Source organism: Montipora foliosa, chromosome 11 (assembly GCF_036669935.1).
Source record: "Montipora foliosa isolate CH-2021 chromosome 11, ASM3666993v2, whole genome shotgun sequence".
Taxonomy (NCBI): Eukaryota; Metazoa; Cnidaria; class Anthozoa; order Scleractinia; family Acroporidae; genus Montipora; species Montipora foliosa.
Genome location: NC_090879.1, coordinates 5,084,452 through 5,110,951, shown reverse-complemented (window position 1 = coordinate 5,110,951; position 26,500 = coordinate 5,084,452). Strand labels below are relative to the sequence as shown.

Sequence of the window (26,500 nt, the reverse complement as noted above, 5' to 3'; positions counted from 1 at the left end):
TTATTAAGGCTCGACGTTTTTTTTCGCGTTTCCGACAACAAAGTTGTCGAGTTTCGTGCTTTTTGCGGTGGGTTTGTATTGGACTTGTCCGAAGGAGTACCAATTTGTTGACCTGTTGCAAACTTTGTCTTATGAAACGGAACTTCATAAACTTTGATATAAAACAAGCGAACTTAAAAACCAATATACGAAATCAGTTTCGCTTCATCAAGATTGACGCACCTTTGAAGGCGGAAAAAAAGAAAATCTAAGATCTTTGACAAAGCTTTAAACTTATTTTAGGGCTAGGGTCAGGTTTTGTTTTTCAAGCCCATTTTTCTGCGAGTTTAAACTTGCATCGCTGCATTTTCTGCCTGCATAAATTAGTTAAAAATCAAACTGGTCTAAATCTCGTTGTATTAGCAACGCATTTACCCGATTTTCGAGTCAGTATATTATGGGTGCAAATGTTCCTCCACTAACAGTTGACTTAAACTTTTTTTCTGATTTGCACTCGTAAAATACCGCCACTTCTAGACCTGTTTGTCGAAGAGATTTCTTTATCGGGAATGACTTGGGCATACACGGAAGAAACCTATGGATTTACGGTTACTAGATTGAGTGCTTAGTCTATCATTGAGCTTTGGCAACGTACGTCTCGCAACACATAAATGTGTGAAGGTGGCATTCTCACTTGTAAATTGGCATCAGCTGAACTTAACTGGTAGCAAAGAGGTGCAAAATTTCCACACTATGATCTGGTTAAACCCTTAATGGAATAATTGCCGTTAATGAAGTGTAGATTATCAAATACGAAAACGAGCAACGCCAGCAAAAACATGAGTCTCTCAAAAAAGAGCATTGTTTTGAATTTCGCGATTATTTTAACTCGGTAACATTGTAAAATGAGGAAGAAACAAACGTCAATTTGCTTTTACAGCCTTAGAAGGGAAAGTGTCTTTGATTTGGCTATTTCGCTGTTTCTTGTTTCACGGAACTGCAAAGGTATAACGCCTGAACAGAGTCGTTATTGCCTGTTTGCGGGTGATCCTGCTGGAATTTCCGCTCTCGTTCGAGACCTTCTTGATCAAACACCGGCACCGCCTAAAACCACTCTCTAAGAGCAGCCGAGCGAAGCTTACCGACGATCCAAGGAAATAGTATTCAAATCTTCAAGTACAATCCGAGTTCAATTCCCGTACATTTTGGGGTGCCTTGCATTGTTTCCTAAACTTCTTGTATCTGTGACAACAGAGCGTTTCTCGCCAAAACTACTCAGTGTGGATGCGACATTGGTGGTGACTGAGTGTTTGTTTTCTTTTTCAGTCGAACCGACAAGCCGGAAATGAATTATTGGCATAATGATGCCTGAAAAGTCATTAGTCTCCATGCTGTTGTAAAAACATCAATTCTGTTATAAAATATCGTCGCCCAAACTTATTGTTAATCAAATCTGTCATCAAGCTTCTTATAGTGTCTTTACATTGCTTGGCCCTTTGCGATAATTCAGAGCACGCAACACTAAAGATCAGCAAGTTTCAAACTTTGCTGCCTCGAACTTTCCTCAGCTGCCATCAACACATCTCTAAGCTGGACCATTTGTTCCCTTCATTGGTTTATTTTCCTCAAACAAATGCATTCTAATAGGAACCTGATTTCTGGTAATTGCGATAGGTGCCAGAATTTCAAGTGCGCAATGCTAAAGATAAATTTGTGATTTTCATCACTCGACGCGAAATTTTGGTTTTATGGCGGACTAAAACCAATGTAGAATGTACTGCAACAGGCGAAATAGTTAGTGGAAACGTCTCGTCGACGAGACTGTATGATACAAAATCGGGCGAAACCATTGAAGACAATGACTGCCATAAAGAGTTCGAAGGACAATTCTTGTCGATCCAAACGTTCTTTTTATGCATCGGAGTTTAAGTTATTGTTTCTTTTTAGTACACAAGATAAGAGGTTGTTAGGATTCTTAAGATAAACGAAGACAACAAAGATACTACAACATTTGTTCCTGAAATCTTTACTTCTGGAGAATCGAACGACATAATCACGTTGTTCTCAGGCAAACATTGCTTAGACTATTGATTTCAAAAGCAATACGTAATTATTTCTTTTACCCAAAAGATTTCGCATTTGGTAGCGTGATCTTCCAACGATTAAACGTATTTATCAAAATATTTATTTTATTTAGTCCTCTCGAAGAGAAAAGAACAAGCTGGGTGTAAGTGTCTTTGATTGTCTACAAGCACGGGGAATTGCATAATGAAAATATAGATTAATTGTATCTGCACGGGTTTTAAGTTTCTTGGAGTCTCATCTGAAAGTGCTTGATTCTCATTGGAAAAAAATTACATGTCGCAAAAGTCTTCAATTGCACATTTTTAATGCAACCGATTAACTCCCAAGACAGATTTGTTTGAATTACAGATAAGTTAAATTTGGGTCAATTCGGCCTTCAAAGCGTTAAATCCCATCCGCTATGAAGGATCATCGTAACCTCGCGTCACGACTAGTCTTGTTTTTTTGTTTTGAAAGTATCTTCTTCATTTTCATAGTAAACAGTCCTTGCTGTTTAAAGTTCTCAGAATGCCTGCACGCTTTCACCAAGCCGTCAACAAAATTCTTGTCGAAAAGCATTCCAGTTAGGTCCCCCTTCTAATTTTGAACGCGTGCTCGCAATTTCCCTTGTGGACAAGCAGATGACAGTTATTCCATTTAATCTCGTCAAAACTGCATGTGACCAGTGTTAATTCAATAACCCTACAAATCCCGGTTTAACAAGTCAAAGCTGAGTCATGCAATGTGGTTCTCAAATGGTAGCAAGTCGTTGAAAATCTTAAGTGCCTCAATTGCAGCTGTGAAACCTGGTTTTCTTCATTCACCTGAATTTATTTTAGTCCGACTCTTCAACTTTCCCCACATACCGAGTTGAGGAACTGACATCAAACTTCATTTGTCACTCCATGAAATAAAGGGTGTTTGAACTGCAACTTGGATTATCTTTGCCTCAAGGCATAAAGCTGTGTTCTTTGTAAATTGCATCTGATGTATTTACTTACAGATGTCATTTATCACTTGTGGGATGCCTACAGGCTGCCGTCATGCTTAAATTATGGGAGTTGTCGCGCCTGGCTTGAACAATACCCAGTTATAGTAATCAAAACTTCTTATCCTTCTTTCAGTTAGCTGGAAAGGCCTTTCCATAATGATGGCACGAAGATATGCGTTGATGCTAGTGCTGTCCTTTGCCATGATCTCAACTGAATCCAAGCCAGCTCAACACCGTGGAAACCATGAATATCAAAAGCATGTGAGTTCATTGTATTTCATTGTCGATTTTTGAAGGACATTTCCCCTATTAGGTGCCGAGCCACCTTCAAAGCAATGAAATATGGCAAAGGATGAAATGTTGAGTGAGATACCTAACTGTGTAAAACCAAACCTAGATTACGACTGTCAAACATTTGCTTTTGGTCAAGTTGATTTTCAGATTTCTGTATCGGAGCTACAGCGGTACTTTAATTGACACTTTTCAAACAATGAATAGGACATGCACTTAAAAGTACAAGTCATCGTCTCATTTTCGTGTGCAACTGCTTAAATTCTTTTCGCGGGAGAGGCCAAAATTCATTATTTTCTAGGTCATTCTAAAAGAAAGAAAATATCGAAGGTGATAGTTACGCGGGTTTCACCTAACAGCTTGAAGCACCTCGGCATCAAGACGTCCCTTTTTTTATCAGCTTTTGGTTCAGTGCAAAAAGGTACCCATTGAGGTTGACCTAAACCGCCACACGGCGTCATTGTCTGGATCGGAGAATCCCTGGAAATGTGTACGATTTAGCTAACAGTTCTTTAGTACTTTACCTTTTCGCATTAACTTTTTTTCTTTTTTGGAACATTGAGATATATCGTTAAGTTTAGTCATTCCAATGGATTGAAAGCTACCTGACGCTGCTCATTATGCACCTAGTTCGTGTGGTGGTGCTCATTGTTTTGCTCAAAGATGTTCCAACTTTACACCCATGGGTAAAGTGCTAAACTAATTGTAACGAACTCTAAACGAAATCCTCAACATAAATTGGACCATTCAAAAACTGCTGCGCAGCACTTTTCTGTGATCGGTGGTGAAGACTGATTATTCTGGTCGAGTTGATTTCAACTCATACACCTAGCTTATTTCAAATGGCTACCATTTTAGTATTCTTTTATTTGAGTGCAACGTAGCCCTTGTTGCCTCGTTTAAGGTTTAAAATTCTTGAAGAACGAGCCAAAAAGGGCCAATTTGCAAGCAAACGAATGAATACTAAAATGGCGATCATTTTGGAATACGGTGTATAAGCAGTAGCATCATATTTGAACGTCTTTAGTGTCCTTTGTCTTCACAAAAGGTGCTAATTATCCAAACGCAGCTGAGTTTGCGTGCGTTTATGGTGCTTATGCTTGCGTCGCTTGAGAAAACAGCCCTAAGAGTTTTCATGGAATAGTCCTCAAGAGAAGTCAAATAAGAAGTATTTTCCCGTGGTGTTCCTTGTCTTCTATAGGTGATTTTACACCATATCGTTAAAGTAAAAATCATTCAAGTGTTCATTTGCCCGAGTAACATGGTTACGAATCATTTAAGATAAAGTGACTATGCGTTGGAATGTGCAAAAGATTGATATCAATTTGTTCCATCAATTGGAAATGGCGATAAAGTTATCGTGGATATCCTCAACAAACGTCGACAAATGCGAGATCAGGTTCTGTGGGAGATCAGACCGGCTGAACATCGAAGATGAAATTTCAAGAAATAGCAATTTTGAAATATGTAAAGTATGTAAGATACCAAAGACCAAGCAAGTTTTTCTTTTCAAAACCGCGGGAAGGTCACTTAGTTTATTCCTGTTCTTTCGTCAGTGCTCCAAGGTTCGCGGAAAGCTGTGTCGCTTGGACATTGAGTGCGCATGCGTTAATCGTCACAACACGACGCTCATCTGCAACTCTGAGGGAAGATGTGGGGCACCTAACTGCACCAAGCAAAACCCAAGAAGAACCATTAAGAGCCAACTGGTAAGCTCTATAACCTTTGCATGGCTGTCATTGTTGAAAAATGTGACTCATAACTTGTCTGGTTACTCTGAGGTGCTAGAATACAATAAAGCTAGAATAAATAGACATTGATTGGATAGATAATCTATTATTATACGATAAAAATAACTCAAGGTTTTTAGGTTATATAAGAAAACAGTGGTTCGATGCTAATTGTGGAAACTACAAATAAACTTAAGGTAGATGAAATCCGATGTAAACCTAAACTGCAGTGAATTATATGGGAAAGTCCCATTGTTTAGACATCTCATAAGTAAGTAAGTATCATTATATACCCTCGGGTTTTTCGAGCAGCTATCGTAGCTAATATCTCCGAGTATTGAACAGAACAAACTTTTAAGAATCCCAACTGGCCGGAGGCAAACTAGTTGGCTATTTACAAGCGCAGCCAGGAAATTGAAGCAGGGACTACTAGGAACTAATTCAACGAGTGGTCAGAACGAGTCTTGAACCCGGGATCTCCGGATCTCAAGACCAGCGCCCTAACCACTGAGCCACACTGCCTCTCTAATGCATCTGAGCATTAGCTTAGCCTCAGTATGGAAGTGGGTCCACAAATGGATAGAAAAAATGGTTGACCAAATTGGGAGTAGCCGGAGTATTCCGAAGAGCAACAAGGTTTCTCACCCGAGACAAAGAGAGGTGAGGTGTACTTATGGATCAATAGGAAAAGGAAATGCGCTCTTGATCACCTGTGTTCCACGCTCAGACAGAGATACCGTATTATAAACGCCGCAGATGGAAGGCAAAGTGCCAATAAACGATGCCCTAGAATAAGCGCCGCACCCAACCAGAAGAAAGCGGCGTTTGTTCGAGGATTGTAAGAAAAGAACAAGTACACGTTACAACCTAGTAATCTAAACAAGCCTTGGAAATTCATTTTTCCTCTGTGATAGTGTTTTTAAGTTCGAGGTGGACATCAGTTGCAGCTCATAAATCTCGTTCTTCAGAATTTTCACAATGTGCTGCAGGTTCCGTTGTTAAGGCCGACCTCTCTCTGGAACTTCGAACATGTTTCAGTTTTAATAATATTTACAAATGATCTACCGTAAATTGTTGTCAGTGATTTAGAAAATATGATTTTGAAATAAACGCCGCATCGGACGCGCTCACAATTTAATGAACGCCGCGGCATTTATCGAGTAAATACGGTAATGTAAAACGGCGTCTTTCGATAGGATTGTCCATGTTTAAGGTCTGATTTGACGCCGGGTTCATCCTCCGGATGTTTGTGGTCGCCCTGTTTCCTTACTATAATGTTTTTTTATTCAACTATGCATGACAATATCTTTTTGCTGGGTATATTGATTCCTGCAATAATGTCTAGCTACTTGTTTATTTGGCATTTCTTCAGCCTAATCTGTTTAAGTTGTCTTGAACAATGATTTCAATTCTACGCGTCAATATCACGTTCTGATTTTGATAAACGTCTTGCACTTAAGTGATAGAAACCTTGTAGCATGTCATTGCACGGCAACATGTCAATTGGGAGTTCCCTTCAGATTCTTTTCCAAAGCGAATGCAAATGGAAAATTTAGCGATGCACTTTATGATCCACCTCGCATTACTTTCCTGTGAATTTTTATAAGAAAACCCACTCGTTGTTTTACATTTAGTGTCACCGAATAGAGCAGGTATTGGTGGCATAGTTCTCTCTTTTTTTTCGGCAAGCTCCAAGCCCTGGAATGAGAGAAAAAAAGAGCGCTCCTTATAGAAATGCCAGATGAGGTACTCGTCGCATTTTGAAAACAACACGGAGAGGTAACAAAATCTCGTTTTGTCGCCGTGCACCAACAGCCATTGTAGCTTCCAATGACGTACTTGTGACGCAACAATTGAAAACTGTTAATTGAAAAGTGAAATGGTTTTTGCATAAGAAAATTAAACCTTATGAACTCACAAAGGTACCGCGACGACTCCATCGGTAGCTTTGTCGGAGTTTATTGCCCAGATTGGTGCTAATCCGGCCTCAAAACGGACAACGCCTAGCACCCCGTCATTATTGTGCCTTCCCCCCCCCCCCCCCCAAGGTTTTCAAGCTCCTTCACCGATCAAACTTGTTGTCATTATTATACCTCCTCACCTCCCCGAAGGGTTTCAAGCTCCTCCTTCACTGATCAAATTTGTCGTTTGCAATGGATCGTCATTCTAGCCCTCTTTGTAGCTACCTTTTTGTAGTCTTCTTCAGCCTTTAAGGGGGAGGCATTCATCTCTCAATTGTTTAAGGCTGAAGTAATCTTTTTTTTTTGTCCCATTTTTAGTGTTCCAATATTCGAGGCAAGTTTTGTGACGAGGACAGCGAGTGCGCATGCGTGAATCCCGACAACACAACGCTGGTCTGCAACCATTTTCGCAGGTGTGAGACTCTAAAAAAATTGGAGAAGATGATGAGGAAATTCGATATTCCCCGGATACCAGTGAGTTGAATCACTCAATACAGAGGCCAAGTTATTCATACTTATATTGGTCATGGTTAATCGAGGGACTGGTTACGAAACTCTCAATTAACAGTTCTGTCGCGATCGATATTGAGTGCACAAACTGTTGTTTCCGGTTTGCTAGTTAACAGCAAATAAATTAATTGAGACATTTGATCAGTTATTTTCTCGAAATAGGCTGTATTTTGCGCATGGTAAAGGCCGATACAGCGAACAAAACCATGAAACAAACAAACTTGTTGAGTTTCATAACCATGATCCAAATATCAACCATGTACTGGTTTTATGGCGACTATGATACCTTTGCAATTGTTTCTTAAGTGATCAGATGGGTATTAAGTAGTGGGTATGAAACGAAAAAAGTTGCAGAAATACAATGTCTCCTCCGGGAAGAACTCCTTCAGTTTTACTGATTTAGCCACACCTCCCTGTGGCCCCACATGCCCACCCCCGAGGAGGCATGTGCACTGATAAGATAATAAACATAGGAAACGAAAGTTTCCAACCAAAAACTAAGTTGCTTTAAATCAACTTCAGTCTCTTAACTTTAATGACCAAATTTTCAATCTCGAATATTGCATTTCTAGCTTCCGAATTGGCTCACTCAATCTCGGTTATGAGCTCATATACTGTAATGACCTTATATGGAAACTGATTGCGTCCGTCGTTTTGTAAAAAACTGAGACAACCTCCTCACGTTTTGTAAGTAAAACAGTTGAGAATTTAATGAAAATTTAATAAAACAGTTATTCCATTCGGGCTTATTGGATATGAGACTGGTCATACACCCTATTCCAAAATGGCCGCCATGTAAATATTCTTTTGTTTTTATTCAAATAAGCCCTTGATGCCTCGTTCTTAAGCTTAAAATTCAAAAGAATATTTTATCTTGAACGAGGCAACGAAGGTGTTTCCGCATAAATCAGCGGCCATTTTTGTATAGCCAACTCAGCGCTGCGTGCCTCATGGAATAATTGTTAATTATCCATGTTATGGCATGATCTGACGTCAGGCTTATATCGACCGGATGTTTTTTGTCGCCCTACTTCTTTCTTATAACGTATTAAGTCATCTAAAACAATGTTATCTGTCCGGAAAATTAGTTCCTCAAGTATCATGTAGAGTGTTTATATAAGGTTTTTGTGGACTTATCGACCTCATTTCGAATCTATCGTCGATTTTTGTGGCCACAACGGTATCGATTTTGCTTTGTCTGCGTCAATGAATTAGTGCGAATTAAGTAGCTGAAGCCAGGAGAACGCAGACAGAAATGCGAAAGTAAAAACCATGAGATATTATGGACAAAGAAGATGCCGCTTCTTGATGTCTCGTAATCGCCGCCCTCGTTGTTCAAACTACAGTAGCAACTGTGAGAACGTTATCTTTAAATATAAATTCCCGTTGTTTTAAGCTGTTAAATGAGTGTTAAGTCTCTAAGAGTGAAATTGCTCACAGCAGTAGCGTTTGGGAAGAGAAGCCTGGATTTTTTAGTCAGAACCTGCAAATTTTAAGTATATCACAACGTTACATTTTCAGAGCTTCTAGAGAATGAAGAGCTGTTACTTTCTTCCCCAACAAAACCTAATTGTTAGAAATCAACAGTCCAATACCCAATAGTAAGAATCTGGTAGCAGGTTTGTTCCCATCAGCGTCAAAAAGTGTCTATTTTTAAACCACGTTTTGCGGGAAAATAAACAATAGACCATATCGACTAACTCAATGTTGTACCCAATTCAAATCTCCCGGCGTTAAGGTTCTTTGTGGTATTTACATTATAACGTAGCATTCACATTTAAATGATATGGAAATACCTAGAACAAAACGCTTTATTCCCAAAGGGTTTGAATTGGATACAACATTTGTCTTTTGTTTATTTTCCCGCAAAACTTGTTTTAAAAAAAAACACTTTTCTAACGCTAAGGGCTTAGCCTTTTTCCTTCTAAGCCCCGATCTAATCGGGGAAAATGACGTAATGACAGTTCTGGCTGTTTTTCAACTCAGCGGTCTTTTCCCCCTAAATGTAAACGCGCGCATCGCGGACAAATCTTACTCTTGGGTGATGGACTCTTGTAGAAACACACGGATAATCTTCATTTAAAACATATTGTTTTGTGGCTTTCCCGTTACCGTCACTGTTTGCCTTCATTCGAGGACTGGGACGGCTACGCTAAGTATACGCGTACGTTTGCAGTTTCCATTTCGCTAGTTTTAGCAGCGAAAATTGAAAGTCAAGGAAATGTTTTTTTCAAAATTAATTTTGTGCAGCTGTACGCCCTTCGCAATTTTTCTCTTTCGTCCACTTTGCACAATATTGGCCAAGCATTTAATTTAAAAGGGCAACGTAGTTAAACCAGTCCACATTGATTTGTTTCCTTGCTTGAAGACATCCGTCCGTTTCAAGGCCTTTGAGGTCAGTATGTAAATTAATTTGACTTCTTACAAAAACTAACTGTTGGTTGCTGTTTTGCAGTGCCCACGAGTGTTTAAGGCATACTGCGAGGTGAACGCTAATTGTACCTGCAGCGAACATCCACTGATATGTGAAGACCATGAATGTGTAAGGGAAAAAACGCACCAAACACTATAACAGGAATGCACCTCAAAGGAAAGACAGATGGCCTGCTTTTCAAGATGGCTCGACGCTTTTGTCAACGGTGTCCTTGAAGAAGGTCGTGTGTTCTGATGCACAGCAACCTCGCTAAAAGCACATATGACCTGTTGTCTACAGAGGCCAACATCAAAGCCCCTACTTGAAGAAATGAGCTGTAACATTTTGGTTATGGACACTGAGAGTGGAAAAGACTCACTTTAACTTCATAGACTCGCGCGGGTTAACTTGGAAATATTTAATATGGCTGCAAGATCACGAGGGATTTGCTTATTGCATAAAATGCTGTTAAAGGAAAATACTAAATTGAATATATTAATATAATGAAGTCAGGATTATCGTTGTTTTCAGGTTTTTGTTTTTTCGTACATACAAAAAGATCTAAAACGTTACCGCGTCGTGGATTTTGTTATTTATACACTTGTTGATGTACATAGCGAAAAGTACAAAAGAGGATGAGGTAAGAGAACGGATCCCCCATACTTAGATTCTTCCAATGATAGTTTTTTAAAATCTAAGTTTAATTAAGCAGCTAGTTTTAGGGAGGCACCTGATTGGCCAGTTGTAATGACGTAATGAAATTTAAAATATTCGAGGCATTGGGAGCGCGAACTTGAAATAGCTTTGCGAAACTAAAAATAGATTTGTAAAAACTGATGGAGCATGGGGATCCGTTCTCTTACCTAATCCTTTCTTGCCAGAGGTCATTATTTTTGTTCCTGATCCAAAGAAGAGCACCCTCTGGATACGAGAATGCGTGTAGTTATATTAACAGCACAAATAGAGACTGTAAATTACACATATGAGAAATATTAGCTTTGATTGTTAATGATTTATCATCAATTTTTCACTGGACATAGTGTTTTGTTTCCTTGTTTCGGTGTGTAGTAATGTCCTTTTTCACTCTCTCACATTTTGGTTCAGCCACTCAAGGGAATTCTTTGACTGAGCTCTACATCTCTATCATCTCTCCAAAAAATTACCATTTTTTCAAACCATCTCTAAAGTAGAACAGCTTTGCCGCCAAATATTTGTGCGACTGATAACAACGCCGTCCAAACTCTCGGCAACAGATTCACTCGAAGTGTGGTTCCCGAGGTTCGTTTTAAGTGATGAGCTCCTGGGTGAAATAATGAGCAACCCCTCCCCTCCCTATAAATAATAATAATAATAATAATAATAATAATAATAATAATAATAATAATAATAGAACTTTATTTAACGAGGGTGAAGCACAACAACAACCACAGCCTTCACCTAGTAAACTAGCATAGGCAAAGAATCCTTATCCTTTCCACTCCATTTCCCGATATTTAGCTTGCTGAGGTTTTCACAAATATTGCAATGCTCGTACGCCTCTTGAATACTCTTGGATTTTCGGAGCCGTTTTTAAGAATGAGAAACTTTTTCAAATTATCACTTAATTCGCTTCGTTTCCACATAGTCCTTGTATTTCAATCGAGCTGCATGCCATTAGGTTTTCCAGGTTGAAGGAGAAACCTTGCTACCTGAATGTCAGTCATATCTACGTCTTTGCTGGTCGATCACATTTATAACAGGATTTAGTCCTACAAAAGATCTATCTTGGGACAAAATGTAATGGTTGTCTGCTCATCGATCCCAAGTAAACTAACTCGAGCATTTTTTTTCATTACTTACGGCTGAAAAGTCGAAGCGATTAGTTTTACCTCTCTAGGGTTCCCATCCTCAATGGTATGAAATGAGAGTTATGCTCGTTGATAATTTTTTATTTAAGGAGACAAAAATAGGCGTGGCTGGAGCCTTAACTATGTAACAACAATAACAGCTAACATTAACCCGGTGTGGCCAACACATCACGCATGCGCACAACCATTTCACCCGGTCGGTCTATGTATGGCATGTGAAGCTGCCACTTAAAGGGGTGCTAAACACACTCGCCCGGTATATTAGCTACGCCATGTTGATGAGGCCCAAAAGGCCGAAACAGCTGTCCATGGCTGCTAATTGACCGGGTGAAATGGTTGTGCGCATGCGTGATGTGTTGGCCACACCGGGTTAGCGTGTGTCACCTTGCTTTTATTGTTGTTTATTATGTATACCGCGGAGGGTTAGGGTTACGGGGCAGAAGATTTCATTTACCCGTGCGTTTTTTTTTTGTTTTTGTTTGCTTCGATTTCCCTAACTTTGATACACCCCTGCTCGACTTTGGTGTAAAATGACCATTATCTGCTAACTTAACTGCCCTTTAAGTTGGCCACCTAACGTGTTTTGTTGACTTCTAATTTTGTATTTTGTGTCAGGGTTTAATAAGAGAAACTTTAATGTGGTAAACACCATTGACATTCAATAACACAAAAGGACCCAAATATTTTAGAATCCACGATTGACCCTTCACTTTCCGTAAACGAAGAAACAAAAATTCAAATTGAACGAAGACCTCAAGGTGTTTTCAGGAAGAAGGGAACATGGCTAATTTGAACTGAGGATCCGGGGAACAAAGACAACATACATGTATCTTAGGGAACAAGGAAACATAAAATATTTGAGGGATCAAAAACCTGGAAGTAATTTCGGGAACAAGAGAATGCAAGCAAAGTTTTAAAGGGAACAAGGACTCCCCGCCAATACACCGGGAGGGCCTCTTGATTTTGCAACACGTTCTCGCCCATGAATTCGTGATTATCCTAAATTGTTAATTTGCTTTGAATTCACTATTATCGTAAATTTTGGACACTGTGTCCCAGGACTTGTGGTAGAAGAGAAAGTAAGGATGTAATAAATCATCAGGAAAAGAAGACAAACATCGGTTATAAACATTTTCATTTCATACTTGACGTTTCGTATGCTGCAACATACATCATCATCATATCCGTGGATTGGATTGGAACCCGGAGTTTCTACTCAATAGGAACCGCTTCTTTCCGCTTTACCACTGAACATCAAGACTCCGTCTTTCTCAAAAACACATTTACAGTCAACTCTCCCGTAAGCGGACACCATCTGGAATTGGAAAAAGCGTCCGTTAGTAGAGCTGTACGCTTAAGAGAATTATTCCCATAACGTGATACTACAAATACATCTTAGACTCTTGTTCATGTCAAATGAACGGACAGCTTGCTTTCCCGCAGACCAATGAGGATTTGACAAAACTGACCCCACTGTTTTTCTGCTGCTCTGTCAAAGGTCATAGTTTTGTTTGAATTGCAAAATTAAAGACAAATTTCGTTGCCAAGAGTCAATTATTATACGTGGGGTGTCTGCTTAAGAGAGAGCGTACACAAAAGAAAAATCCAATTTATAATTTCAAAAGTGTTCGCGTCCGTTTACGAGAGAGTGTCTGCTTACGGGAATGTGCAAATACGGAGTTTGACTGGATGGCCCGGGGGAACTCTCATATAAAAAGGGGGGATGCTCTTGTCTCGCTTAGGGGTGTAAATTTCGGATTTTGGTCTCACTTAGGGTGTTCCGGGCAAAACGCAATCATATGTAACTGTGAAGGTCTCCTTTAGGGTTGCGCGCGAATAAATATAATTTCTTCACGTAGGTGAAACTATTAGATGATAATGTCTTTGCCATTATTAAAATTCACAGTATTTTTTGTTTCTCTGTATTTTAATATGGTTTCTTTTGGGGGTCTGGCCACGCCCAAATTGGTTTCCTGTAGGGGTTTAACTTAAAATTTCCGACGAGTATCCCTCCCCTTTTTATATGGGATCCCCCCCTTGTTTTAGTAAAATCCAACTAGTTGGTCAAAAAAATATCGAGGCAAAACATCTTTCGCTAGTTAAAGCTAGACTTTAATTGTTGTTTTGGTTTTCAAAGCCGACGCTTTTCGCTACTAGTGGGCTGTAACAAATAGCCTACTAGTAGCTCAACCAATCAGAACGCAGCATTGATAATAGACCAATAGTTGGATTTTACTAAAAAATATTATCCCTGAGCAGGTAGCGGTGTGGTCGTCAAGTGGTTATGTGACGGGTTAATCAACATTTCCAGGTTAGAGTCCTATGTCCATACACTTGGGTTAGCTTTTCAAACAAATTTCCCATACAGTTAGTTCCGTGTCGTAAAACCAAAACCAAAGTAATTACTTCGGCCAATCAAAAAGGACGGAGACAAGCCAGTAAGAGAATCAAAACTCGAAGTAATTACACGTAGCCGACACAAAGCGCGGGAAAATGTGCACGCGCGAGCCACGATTGGGTTTGGTTTCCCTACTGATTGGTTGAAAAAGTGGGACGAGTACTGAGTGAAGTAATGCAAAACCAAAGTAATTCGCTAGTTACTTTCGACACTTTTCGACAATCAATTAAAAACCACTCTAATCCACAGACATACAAAGACAGTAAAGAAGGGAGGGTCCTGGGACAAAACAACTACTCTTCGTGTGCCTTACATAACCATATGTTTCGGCAAATGCAATATGGATCCCGCTGTGGACAAACTCGAAGCTTTGGTAAGTCTATGTTATTTTTAATTTCCTTCGATGTCTTTGCTTATACATATTAGATCAGTCGCTGAAGTGTACTTGAAATTGCTATCATAGATCGATCCGATTGTTTTAAGCACTTTTGTGAACGTACAAAGTATGTTTTCATTGCACAATTTTGGCGCCAAATACGAAAATGTAAACATTGTCAAATATCGTTCATTCAAAATCTTACCATGGCAAGCACTCTTAACATGGAATCTTTCTCCCTTTTTGCTCTTTAATACGTGCAGAGGCAATGTCCATCTCTGCCAGCCTGATTCAGATTGCTTAACCACTGAAAGCTTCCAACTAATATTGGTGTGAATGTCGGTGTGTTCTTGGTTTAAGATTACAGAATACCCGTCCACTTACATTTAACCTCAAAAGGACTTTTCCTGCGGTGCCGCATTGCAGCCCACACTGTGGACCACGGTGGCAGTACATTTTACCCCTTTCCCTCTTAAAATTCAGCTAAATTGCAGAATACCCTGCAACTTATTTGCATTTCATTGAATAAGAATAAGCTCTATTGTATTCCGACTCGTTCTTCAAAGAATGTCACCTAGGGAAAACAATAGTGGTGAAGTGTTGTGGGGTATTCTGCAATTGCTCCTAAAATTCTCATTCAACGACTCAGAACTGCGGCCCAGGGGCAGTACCATTTACTGCTTGGCCTATAAAATTCTCATTCCACAACTACGGGACTGCAGACCACAATGGCAGTCTGTTTTACTGCTTCGGGTTATAATATTCATATTCATCGACTACAGGACCGTGGTGACGAGGTTGAATAGTAACGTTTCAAGAGGACAAAAACAATAGAAACACGTTGGAATGATGGTGAAAAAAATTTGCATATCATCCACTTTCTTTTGTCCTTTTCCTCTAAACCTCTCTTTCAAGCTCAATTTTAATATATCAAAGAAGGCCTATTGTTCCCCTTTGGCCCAGTGGTTAGGGCGCTTGCCTAGATCCCAGGTTCTGATTAGACTCATTCTGACCAATCTCTGAATTTTTTCCTGGTAGTCCCTGGTTCAACATCCCAGTTGCACTTGTAAATAGCCAACTTGTTTGCCTCCGGCCAGTTGGGATTCTTAACAGTTGTTGTTGTTGTTGTTGTTGTGTTCCGTCGTTTTGTTGAATGTGTTTCATTGGCCCTGAAAAGCCCCCAGGGGGAGCGGTCAATTAAGTATGTATTGTTTAAGCAATAGAGGATGGTTTCCGTGTTTCAATCCATAGCCTCATCTATACACGAGGGGGAGTTGGGAGAATTTTCATGCAAACCCGAGACGCAGTTGAGGGTTTGCATAACTGTTGAGAATTCTCCCAACTTCCCCGAGTGTTTAGATGAGGCTATGGAAACACGGAAAAAAGTTCTCTATTGCTTTTATAAAATATTTCTCAAAGATAATTTGACAAATGAAGGAAACAAATAAAGGAAAATTCTTGATTGTAACAGATTTTCTTGATACACGCTCATATTTCCTACCAGCCAATCAAAACGCACGTCTGACAACATATAACCAATCAAAATTTGTGTGATGTCACAACCATGTTTCAATACTCTCATCTAAACACAGCTATTGACCAATGAGAGTGCACATACTATCCTAATTATTTTATAAATTGTATTGTCTCAAAAGGGCAGGAGGGCTATGGATACAGTGATTGGCAATTAAATGACAATAGATGACACTGATTATTATTCTCATCTAAAAATGAAAAAGTGAAGAGTGTGGATTTTGAACCTCCCATAATTTGTCTGTTCTTATTCTTCTACCTTGAAACAGTTTCAGAAGGCAGAGTCAGACCTCAATTACATCTCTCTCAGGCTGGAAACAGAATTTTCACAACAGTTTGCAGAAAGTGGCCAAGATGAAGTATGTTGTTTTATTGTGTGATAGACAATCTCGAGAGTTTATGAAGAAAATTTCTAGTACACATGGACTTCACACAGGATTTTGGTACCAGTCTTCTCATCACCAAAAATATTTTCCAAGAGTCAACTTGCCTTCTTTTAATGAACACAGACTGGTCTGACTTTGTCTTGGTTGCTGGACCAAGATGAGAAATTCTCATACCAGTCTCATGTAAATGACAACAAATCTCAGTCCTGATCCAGAAATATGAAGCCTTTATACTTTTGGGTCAGCCATATATTTATTAGACAAAATGTATCATTTCATCCCGAAACCAAACACCAAGTATTTTATCCTGGTTTCACGACAAAACGGATGCAAAAATTTCGTACCGGTACTGGTTCATACCAGTCTGAGTTCGTCCCGGCCTCATGTAAATATCCTTAAGACTGCCATATTTGCCTTATTCACTTTAATGTCCACTAACTGATTAGCTTAGTTGGTACAGCACCAGATTGAACCTGACAGGTTAAGCACTTTCATCTTGAAAGAGAGTAGGATTTGTTTGTTTGCAGCTTAAACCGAGACGGTGCCTTTGATCATACAATGAAAGGAAACTACCTGGTCAGTCGAAGTTGTAGATCCTATTTATTTTCCATTATTTGCAATTCTCTTTTTAGCTTAATCCCATCACGCTACTGGAAAGAGTAAACAAAGCCAAAATGAGATTTAAGAGTCTCTCTGAAGAAATAGTCTGTATTTATTCGAAACAAGAGGTACGCCTAATTGGTAACTTTCTGGTATTCTCTCCATCAACACAAGATTATTATTACAGATTATTGGTACATCCAGTTATTTTCATTGCTGAGGGAAAAGCTGTGAATCACTCTCTTGATTACATGCCTTCAGTTTCTTTAGCATTCTTATCCATGTATCAATTCTACAACTTGAACACTTTCTGTTACATTTTCTATGGTAAGCTTATTAAAATGACTTGTGGGTGAAAACTCTTGCCAGCCCAATGGTCAGGGTCTTACTTAATGAAGTAACTAAAAAGAAAAAAGATGTCTTAATGTACAGTATTAACATCTTCAAATATGTTGAATTGATATTATTATATTTATCTATTACTGTACAGTACTTTAGTCCTCTAAACTAGACAAAAAGACCCCTAGCTTCCTCACAAACCACTCCTTCATAAACTCTGTTGGACAGTAAAGAACCCAATGTACAAAGTACTTGCAAACAGTGGGGGATATTGCCTGAAATACTACAACTTGGCTTTAACAGGCTGTCTGTCAACAACTAGGCATGCCTGGATAGGAGTACTATAAATAAATTATCACTTTATTTATCACTGTACAGCTATCATTATCATTACAGGAAATTCAGGATGGACTTAGGAAAAAAATGTTAGCTTGCCAAGGACTTTTGCGTGATTTGCAACAAGGTGCTGGACTTTCAGTAAGTACAGTGAACTACTGATAATTCAACAATCATGATTATATTATGGTCACTTTCTTTTGGAAAATTTGCAGTAGGGTATAAGGGGCTGGGTAAGTGTGGTGGTGAGAGGGCTTGCTTTCCACGAATACATCTAAGATTAATTTTGATTTCCGCGTTTGCCCAACACATAGATTGATTTTGATTTGGTTTTCTTTATCTTGATTTGATTTGAATAATTGAATTTCATCCTCCCCAAAGAGTAGAGCACATAATTGTGCCAGGTTTTTTTAGCTAGAGACTTGAATGAAGGAATCTTTAATTATTACATATACATTTACTTGCCTTTAAGTGGTACTATGATCAAATTTTTACCCCTTGATTTTTTGACTGTATCACATAGAATTCCATGAAAGAACAAAAACGCCATTTACTGTTTGCAAATATCTTCATTAGTTCCAGAGATATTTAAGTTTGAAAAATGGGTAAAATATGCAAATGAGATGACTAATGACATCATACACTCAAACCAATATTATATTGAGTATATAAATAGAGCTATCTTGGCCAATTTACGGCGCATACCATTGAAACTTGGTAGTTTAATAGTTCTACAGGAAACACACCTATGGCTATAAAAAATTATGTTCCCATGGCAACTCACTCTTTTCCAGTCCCCACCCACTTGATTTCAATATGGTAGTGATTTTCAGCTTGAAAAATGTTAAACAAGGCCACTAAGTCGTTCTAACATATTTATATGCTTGCTGGATCATGCATATGAAGTGCTGTTAGCAAATATCAAAATGTAACGCCAAAGGAGGCCAGAAAAGCGCATAACATGGTGGAGGTCTGGAAGCCAGTATGATGCCATGGTAACAGAACTGTTAAGCTCATATTGTGGAGAACATTTAGTAGAATCTTACTGCAAAAAATCAAAAATTTCTGATACTAATTGGCTGAGATATCTGTTTTCATCATATTTGAACAAAATTTGGTCGAGTGTATGACATCATCACTTGGGTAATTTGCATATTTTAAAAACTCGAATATCTCTGGAACAAAAAGAGATATTTGAAAAAAGTAAACAGCATTTTTCTTCTCACGCAGACTACTTGTTTATGTTTCAAAATGGCTTGGATAGGAAAGATGCGATTTTCGTCATAGTACCACTTTAAACTCCCAGAGAACCTTGAAGACAGATATACACTGTAATGGTTTTTGTTCTTTTCTGATCTCCTCCTTGAATCAAAAGGGTACCCAGCAGTGCACACTGCCCCTCCCTGTTCTGGATCAACAACTAGAGCTGAGCTGCAGGGAACCATTTTGATTAGCCGACTTGGGGCTTCTTGAAAGTAGACTGTCTCTTGAACTGCCTATTGTTCCCCATTCACTATTATAACCTTGTATCTTCTCAAATTATTGTAATTAGCCATGGATTTGGCCACTACTCAGCCTGGGAACGTAGAGATATTTCCAGCGGTCTTTTCTCTTCCCAGAAAAAGAATTATTTCATGGGGGGAAAGAAATGACTGCCAGAAATATGTCTGCATTCATAGGCTAGCCAGTGTTTAAAAAAATAATGCATGTTAGCACTATTACATTTTGGCTTCTAGGTTGTTTTTTTTTTTTAATTGACTGAAAAGATCACAAAACAGAACAATATTTTTTCACAGGTATTGGACATAACTGCTGATGAACAACTTTTGCAAGGCCTGGAAATTCGTTTGAGGATAGGTAATTTGTCCAGTCACTACAAATTGCTGTTTTTCACGGTTTATTGTACAGAGACTTTAATTATTGATTTACAGTGTATTTACTTTTTAACTACAAAAGATACAGCAAATTCACAACAGAGTTCTGACGAAGAGGAAAAAGAAAACAAGAATACTGAGTATCAAGGCAAAGCTGACACACAACAAAGTGGTAGAAATTGACAATTTTTAAACCACTGAATTCATCTGAAAATTGCAAAACAAATGTGTTTGGTCACCTACAGGTAACTCAAAGATTGTGTGTTGCAGAAGCTGTCAAACCCAATTCCAGGGGAAGAAAAGAGTTTATTCCAATCAACGAAACTGAGTATTTATCAGTTTCAGACCTGGTAAGAGGCCGCGCAAAACGACAGGACGTTAACAAGGTATTTTTAACTTAACATGCTTTTATCATAATCATTCATTTGAGAAAACTGAAATCATCAGCACTAATTCCAAATTTGTTATGGTCCAATAAACTAGCCAATGTTGAATTTTACAAAAATGTGGCAACAAATTAAAAGCTGCCAATTTGATTCTCCCCTGAGCTGTGTTTTTTATCTTGCCAATGTTTTTGTCATTGTTTACTTAAAACTTGGGATTACTTATTTTGTGATTCTAGTGTTTTCTTCCAAGCAGGCTCTCTCTGTGTAATTATTGTTTGTTCATTGTTGTAAATTTGCTCAACAAAAATGAACAAAAATTACACAAGTCACTTAACAGTGATTATTTTTAAGGACTCAGGGTGAAAAAGAGTTTATCAAACACACGGTTACTATGGAGGTACATGTAGTAACTTTATAAATGACAATATCTGTTTCGACATTCCTAGGGATTGTATCATACTTGTAATTCACATCCATGCAAAAGGCAAAACAGGGTGGAAACGTGTACATAAGTCCAATGGTTTCTTGAAGCATCTTAGCCACAAACTTTGTCGCATTCCCGACTGCAAGCGTTAGTCGGCCAGAGAGAAGCCATCGAAATCTCAATGACACTGAAGCATTGATAAGTTAAGCTCTGACCCTCATAGCATGCAGTGCAAAAACTAAAATCAAGGACTAAATGAATACAATGCTCGAATAAAGAAGGCAAAAAACAAAAACAATATTGAAAACTACAGTGACATCACTTCATTGTCAAACTCTTAAGTCTCGAAAACAGAATATATAATACGGTTACATGGTGAAGAAATGTTGTTCCATTGAGAAGTACTTATCTCTATGTGCCAAGGAATCCTATTACAGTCGTATGATCATCAGGTTAATCAGCAAGTTATTAACCAAAAGTGAAACAGAGAAGCTAAACAGTCAAAGCATGACTTGCGTCACAAACTTACTGCTGTAATTGCTTGTGTAGTACAGTGTACCTGTAAACTTTCAAACAAAATTATTAATAACTCCATGGTACAATCTCACTAACCTTTTTTTTTTTTACAGGTATATGAAGTTCTTTTCCAACACTTCAAGAAAAACAAGAATAGGTAGTACTGCAAACAATGTTCATTTTTATGGGTGCACTGCGAACAATTTGTTAACTTGAGATCTTTCATCTTAATTAAAGTCCAATTATTATTTTTGCCACTAGCTTATTTTACTATGTAATCAATTACTATTATTTTTAGCCCAAGCCTTACACCAAAGGAAATGACTAAAATGGGTCTCAAGGTCACTGGTGCAACTGGAGAAGCTAAGCTAAAGGTAGTCAGACTACATGTACATACGCATTGTATTTTCCGTAACATTTTTCTTAACTGCTCTCACGGCTTGAGAGTTATGGTTTAGATTACAACATGGGTGAAAGAAACCCTGCAGTTTACATGTACTTGCACAAAAACCAAATTTAGAATATTACATATTCTTTCTTGTTTGACATTGTTTCAGGTTCTTAGAGCTCTCAAAGTCATTGACATTAACAACAAGGGAGCAGTCAAAATGGCATAGAGCCTGTTGTACATGTAATGTTTTGAACAGAATGTTAAAATATACTCATTGTTTGCAACCTTTTGCTTCTCAAGTTTAATTAATACAGTAACTGTAATGTAAGGGTAACACTGAAACTGTATCAGGATTTCCATAGCCTGCGAACGCAGACGTATTTCCGGCGATCGTTTCTCTCCCCTCGGAGAGAGAAACGACCGCCAGAAATACGTCTGTGTTCGCAGGCTAGGATTTTCAGCCTGTGTTTTAGATGGTTGTCTCTAATGACTTTTTAACGAGTTAAGGTTACTGTGTCTGCACAATAAACTTGAAATTTTTAACAATAATAGCCTCAGTTACCCTTAGGAAAACATGAAAGTGATTTGTGCCCTTTGCATAAAGCTGTCAGCATTTACTCAGCACGTGCTTCTCGTCAAAGAGATAATGCATAGCAAGTGTACAATGGACTGTTAAAAGCCCTTAGCAACATGGAACAAAATCATCTGTCTAACACCAATAATAACAATTATTTCTTCCATTCCAAAGTCCACTTTGTTGAGGGGGCAATCAAACTTGGTTTCAATATTAGGGAAGAGTGTCCCACCCTACAACACATGGCATTTAATGTTGTCACATCTTTGAGTTTTGACAAGGCCACCACTGCGGCAAAGATGCTACAAGCTCCACTTCTTTTTCTTCTTTAGTCGTCACAAAGAAATTCTCTCCTTTCTTTAACATCTCCAATCTCATCAGCCCAACTCCGTACTGTCCATAAATCATACAAAGTTTGCCAGCCACTTTTCCATCACCTGTCTTGACTTTCGCACCTGTTTCAAAGTGGCTTGAATCAGTTTTAGGATCCATCAGTTTGACTGGGACTGTTCTTTTTCGTACTACACCAGTGTGGTGGGTCCTTGCTATTAATTCTTGGCCCAGGTAACAGCCTTTGTGAAATGAAACTAAAAAAAGGCAAAGTTGGTCACAAATTATACAAGGTTTGCTGGAACCTTCAAAGTCCTAAATAAACGAACTTAGGGCCTTCAAAGAGCGGTTTTCAATTGAGTGTTGAAAGTAATTAGCGAATTGCTTTGGTTTTGGTTCAAAGTTCTTGCACCATTTTTCAACCAATCAGAACTGAAACCAAAACCAATCGTGGCTTTTGATTGCACAGGGTTGCTAGGATGGGGTCGCAAATTGTCAGAATGTTGGGGTTAAGCAAATTCTGGCTAGTAGGATTTAAAAATGGAAAGATTCATGGGAAAAAAGTTGTTACAGAAGGATCTGTAGCGCTATTGATTTAATATTTTACTAGTCACATTACATTCCGTTTTGAAATTACAATAATATTATTAACCCATTCACCCCCAAACCGGCCTAAACCAGCCATACTTAGTATTTTACTCTGTCTAACACCAGATGATTTTCCTCGTTAACGGGGGAATGTCCCATTAACCCATTCACCCCTAAACCGGCCATACTTGGTATTTTACTGGTCAATGGGTTAAAAGGCTTTATGTAAGGTTTATGCATGAACAGAAAGTGACTAAGTTGGGGTCGCTAAAATTACATTTACCCAAAAGTGACTAAGGTAAAGTCTATAATTGGCCATAAAATAGACTATAAAGAGGTAGGGGTTCTGAAGGGCCAGCTGCACATACCCAGCAAAAATTGACCTAAGAGCCCTCCATTCCCCTGGGAACTAAAAACAGAACCACTACTGACCATTGCTGCCAAGCCTTATCGACATTCTTCAGGCCCCTAATAAAACTCTTTGACACGTCAGACTCCAGAAACCGCCGGCACACAACAACCCCAAATTTCCCTCAAACACCTAAAACCATGCATGAAAAATGGCAACTGCAGTCATTCACTCCACCGCCCACTCTCCCTTGGTTTATCATTGTTTTGTTGTCATAGTGACCTAGAAGGGCAATGACCCAATCATTTTGGCATCTTTTAAAAGCAGTGTAGTAAGCAATAAACAGTTATTTATAAGCCTACAGGTACAAGTGGTGCATAAATCCAGAATGTTAGAACTCAAGGTTGCTCCAGTTGTTATTGTTTTGAGGAAAAATCCTTTGGTTCATCATAAACTCCTCCTTAATTCATGTCTGCCATGAAAGAAGTGTAAAGCAAGTTAAAGTAAAGCTGTGCTGTTCGTAGTACTACTGCGTGCAGTCCAAGTTATTTTTCTGCTGTTGGGATTACAAAATATATGCCCCAGTTGATGAGTAAAATAGTCTGGCTTTAAACAGTAAGAGAGTCTCACTCTCAGGGGTGAATGGAGGGGACTGCTTAAACTTCATACTCATTGATGGATAAGTTGTGATTAGCCATTTGGCCATAGGCACCCCAAGCTCAAATTGTCTTTGTTTGTTATCCCTGATGACATTACCAAACAAAGACTTGTCACCAAACCGAACTCATTGGTCGTTGTGTCATCTTCAAAGTTTTTGAGGCTCTTTTCCATTGTTTTATTGTTTCATTTGGGACACTAACAGCCACCTGACGTCACTGGCAAGGCTTCAATTGCATGGCTATCGCATTGAAATGAAAGAAAAACCTTTGTCCTTGAATTCTACAGTGGATTTGTGGCTGTGGGAACATTTTAACCAGGAATATTTGACTCCATTTGGTGGGCTCAGGAGAATTCAGTCTTCAGTCTTGGTATTTTATTATGACCATTGACAACCAAGGAACTGATAATGGCTCAATTCGCATCAAATCTGGAAAAAAAACCTCACAGGAAAGAAGCCACCCACAAATTATGGCAATAAGGTTTCTCAGGTTTTGTCTTCCCATACAAATCCTTATAATTTATTTCCTCACACTGAGCTTGGAGGACCTGTGGTTTGGCAGGCAAAGTGTAAGAATTATAGTACCCTTACGTCTGTTGCAAAGAGTGATTCTTAATGGCACATGAGGGCAACAATTCATTGCTGTATCCTATCTCTAAGTAGAGTTTCCTTCCATCTTCTCTACTGACAAGAGAAGTGAAGAAAAGTCTTCCAAGACCCCATAGTTTCTTCCTTGTGCATGTGCGATGGTCACTTAAAACCCCATCTTTCTTTCTGTCGAAGTTGATTCTTACCTAAACACTTTTATGAGGAAAAACTGATCACAAACGGCGGGTCTAATCTGCAGGTCGCAGGTCACGGGTTGCAGGTCATTGTTTCACCAATACAGAAAGTATCCTAAACATTCATAAAAGCTAACCTTAGGCTTAAAAACTTTTGTTTAGGCCTAATTACTGTAGGCCTAAGGTTAACTTTTAAGAATGGTTAGGATACTTTCTGTATTGGTGAAACAATGACCCGCAACCTGCAACCTGCGACCTGCAAATTAGACCCGCTGGATTACAAACGGTCGCTTTTAATGATTTTAGCGGATTCTAATGAGTATTAAGGAAAAGAGTCAACGAGGAAAGTTAACCATTGACTCAATCCATTTGCAAAATGGGGAAGGAATTCAAAATACGAGAAAATGTAATGTTCCAGGGTACAGGGAATTCATTTGGTACACTTACCGCCATTTAGATATGCTAGGTTGTACTCGAGTGGCATTGCACTTCCGGGAGGTATTTCATCCACTCCTTCGCAAATTCCATGCTTAGCCCTGTGTACATCATACTCGAAAGTATCACCTGTTTCGTACACATCTTCAATGTATGCTGAAGGACTTGAATCCTTCGGCAAAACAGCACGAAATCCCAGCCGTTCTGTTCGAGGGTCTTTCTCCAGAAGTAAAATATCAGAATCAGCAGACGGACATTGCAGGTCTACAGCTCCGGACGGCGAAAATATCACCCAGGACTCGTAGTCTGCCGCTTGACAAATGTCCACCTTGGATCGCAATTTGAACATTTTTAAATGATTTGTGAGGTCTGTAATTGCCTGCAAATCACACTCTAGAAAAAACGAAGGGGATTCCACACTGTTCCTGTATTTGTAAAGGAATACATCGTACATTGCTCGACCATTGGTGTTTAAAAAGAAAGCATACAGGGCTTTTCGGTCCGAATCTTCGTGGAAGGCTTGAACATCATTTGTGACTAGCCCCTGCAAAAACTTGGTAGCATCTCTTCCCTTTACTTTTAACAGTCCTCTTTTTCGAAGTGGAGAGCACTTGCTATCTCCAGCATACTTTTCGGAAGCTTGTGTAGCCAAAAGGCGACAATTACACGGCTCAATAAGCCTCAAAATCTGTCGCGTATTGAAAATACGAAAGATGCGGGCCGCCATTTTGTTCAACTCAATTTAATAGTTGTCCTGTGGCTCAAATGTTTGGGTAAAGAGGCTTACATAGAGCCAATACTATGCCTAAAGTAAAGATCCCTGTCCTCCAAGCCGAATATTTCCCAGAATCCGTGGACGCACTATGATGCTGTCTCTATCCTTATCACATGCACTGACAGGAGGCCATTACCCTAATGGGCTTCTGGCTGTGTCTTCCAGTTTCCACTAACGACGTTTGACAATGTCCATCCATTTCCACTTGAGTGGTAAATTGCTTGATAATGATGATAATATCAATAATATTAATAATAATATTAACAATAATAATAATAACAACAACAACAACAACAATCACAAGTCTCAAAGTTATTTAGCCGCGCACGAGTGATCTACTAATTGGGGAGACTACAAATCAGCTGAAATCATAGACTAATCACAGTCGAACCGCCAGCTTTGGTCACGCAAGCGAGCCGAGGGGAGAATTGTGATAGAGAGAGATATAGGGACTGCACGATCTTCTGTAGCCGACAAGTTCACAATCTGGTAATCTAATTAGTAAAAGTTATATGACAGATGGTTCCGCCTCATATTGCTAATGTAAATAAACACTCATTGCTGGAAATTCTGAACGCGTCTCTGTCACCAACCTCGGCTCGCTTGCGTGACCAAAGCGGGTGGTTCGACTAGTCAGAAGGGACTGCAAGCAGTCTACTGAAAT

At 39.0% G+C, this 26,500-nt stretch overlaps 3 protein-coding genes across 5 annotated transcripts in view; 2 read left to right on the top strand and 1 right to left on the bottom strand.

The window, feature by feature from the left end:
- LOC137975125 (RNA N6-adenosine-methyltransferase mettl16-like) overlaps positions 1-11,002 on the top strand; it is a 53,900-nt gene extending 42,898 nt beyond the window's left edge. Inside the window, exons 8-11 of one of the 2 annotated variants that reach the window (XM_068822196.1) lie at positions 3,168-3,295; positions 4,882-5,034; positions 7,335-7,429; positions 9,982-11,002. In XM_068822196.1, coding sequence (XP_068678297.1) covers positions 3,168-3,295; positions 4,882-5,034; positions 7,335-7,429; positions 9,982-10,015 — 410 coding nt within the window. In that variant the 3' untranslated portion in view covers positions 10,016-11,002. Of the gene's footprint in view, positions 1-3,167; positions 3,296-4,881; positions 5,035-7,334; positions 7,491-9,981 lie in introns of both variants that reach the window. The other variant, XM_068822195.1, reaches the window with a different exon arrangement.
- A 3,512-nt stretch (positions 11,003-14,514) lies between these two features.
- On the top strand, positions 14,515-21,650 carry LOC137975994 (spindle and kinetochore-associated protein 2-like). Of its 2 annotated transcripts, none has more exons than XM_068823234.1 (10): positions 14,515-14,557; positions 16,363-16,452; positions 17,112-17,207; positions 17,815-17,895; positions 19,551-19,611; positions 19,711-19,800; positions 19,899-20,014; positions 21,068-21,111; positions 21,253-21,328; positions 21,512-21,650. In XM_068823234.1, exons 1-10 carry the CDS (start codon positions 14,525-14,527, stop codon positions 21,569-21,571), a joined length of 747 nt encoding a protein of 248 aa, XP_068679335.1. In that variant the 5' UTR covers positions 14,515-14,524; the 3' UTR covers positions 21,572-21,650. The 2 variants fall into 2 exon arrangements, with proteins under 2 accessions (XP_068679335.1, XP_068679336.1); XM_068823235.1 differs by having other exon boundaries at positions 14,519-14,557; positions 19,902-20,014.
- On the bottom strand, positions 19,635-25,933 carry LOC137975992 (putative transferase CAF17 homolog, mitochondrial). The gene is made up of 2 exons (XM_068823233.1): positions 25,074-25,933; positions 19,635-22,506 (listed from the first exon to the last, which is right to left on the bottom strand). Exons 1-2 carry the CDS (start codon positions 25,786-25,788, stop codon positions 22,178-22,180), a joined length of 1,044 nt encoding a protein of 347 aa, XP_068679334.1. The 5' UTR covers positions 25,789-25,933; the 3' UTR covers positions 19,635-22,177.
- Between the last annotated feature and the right edge of the window lie 567 nt (positions 25,934-26,500).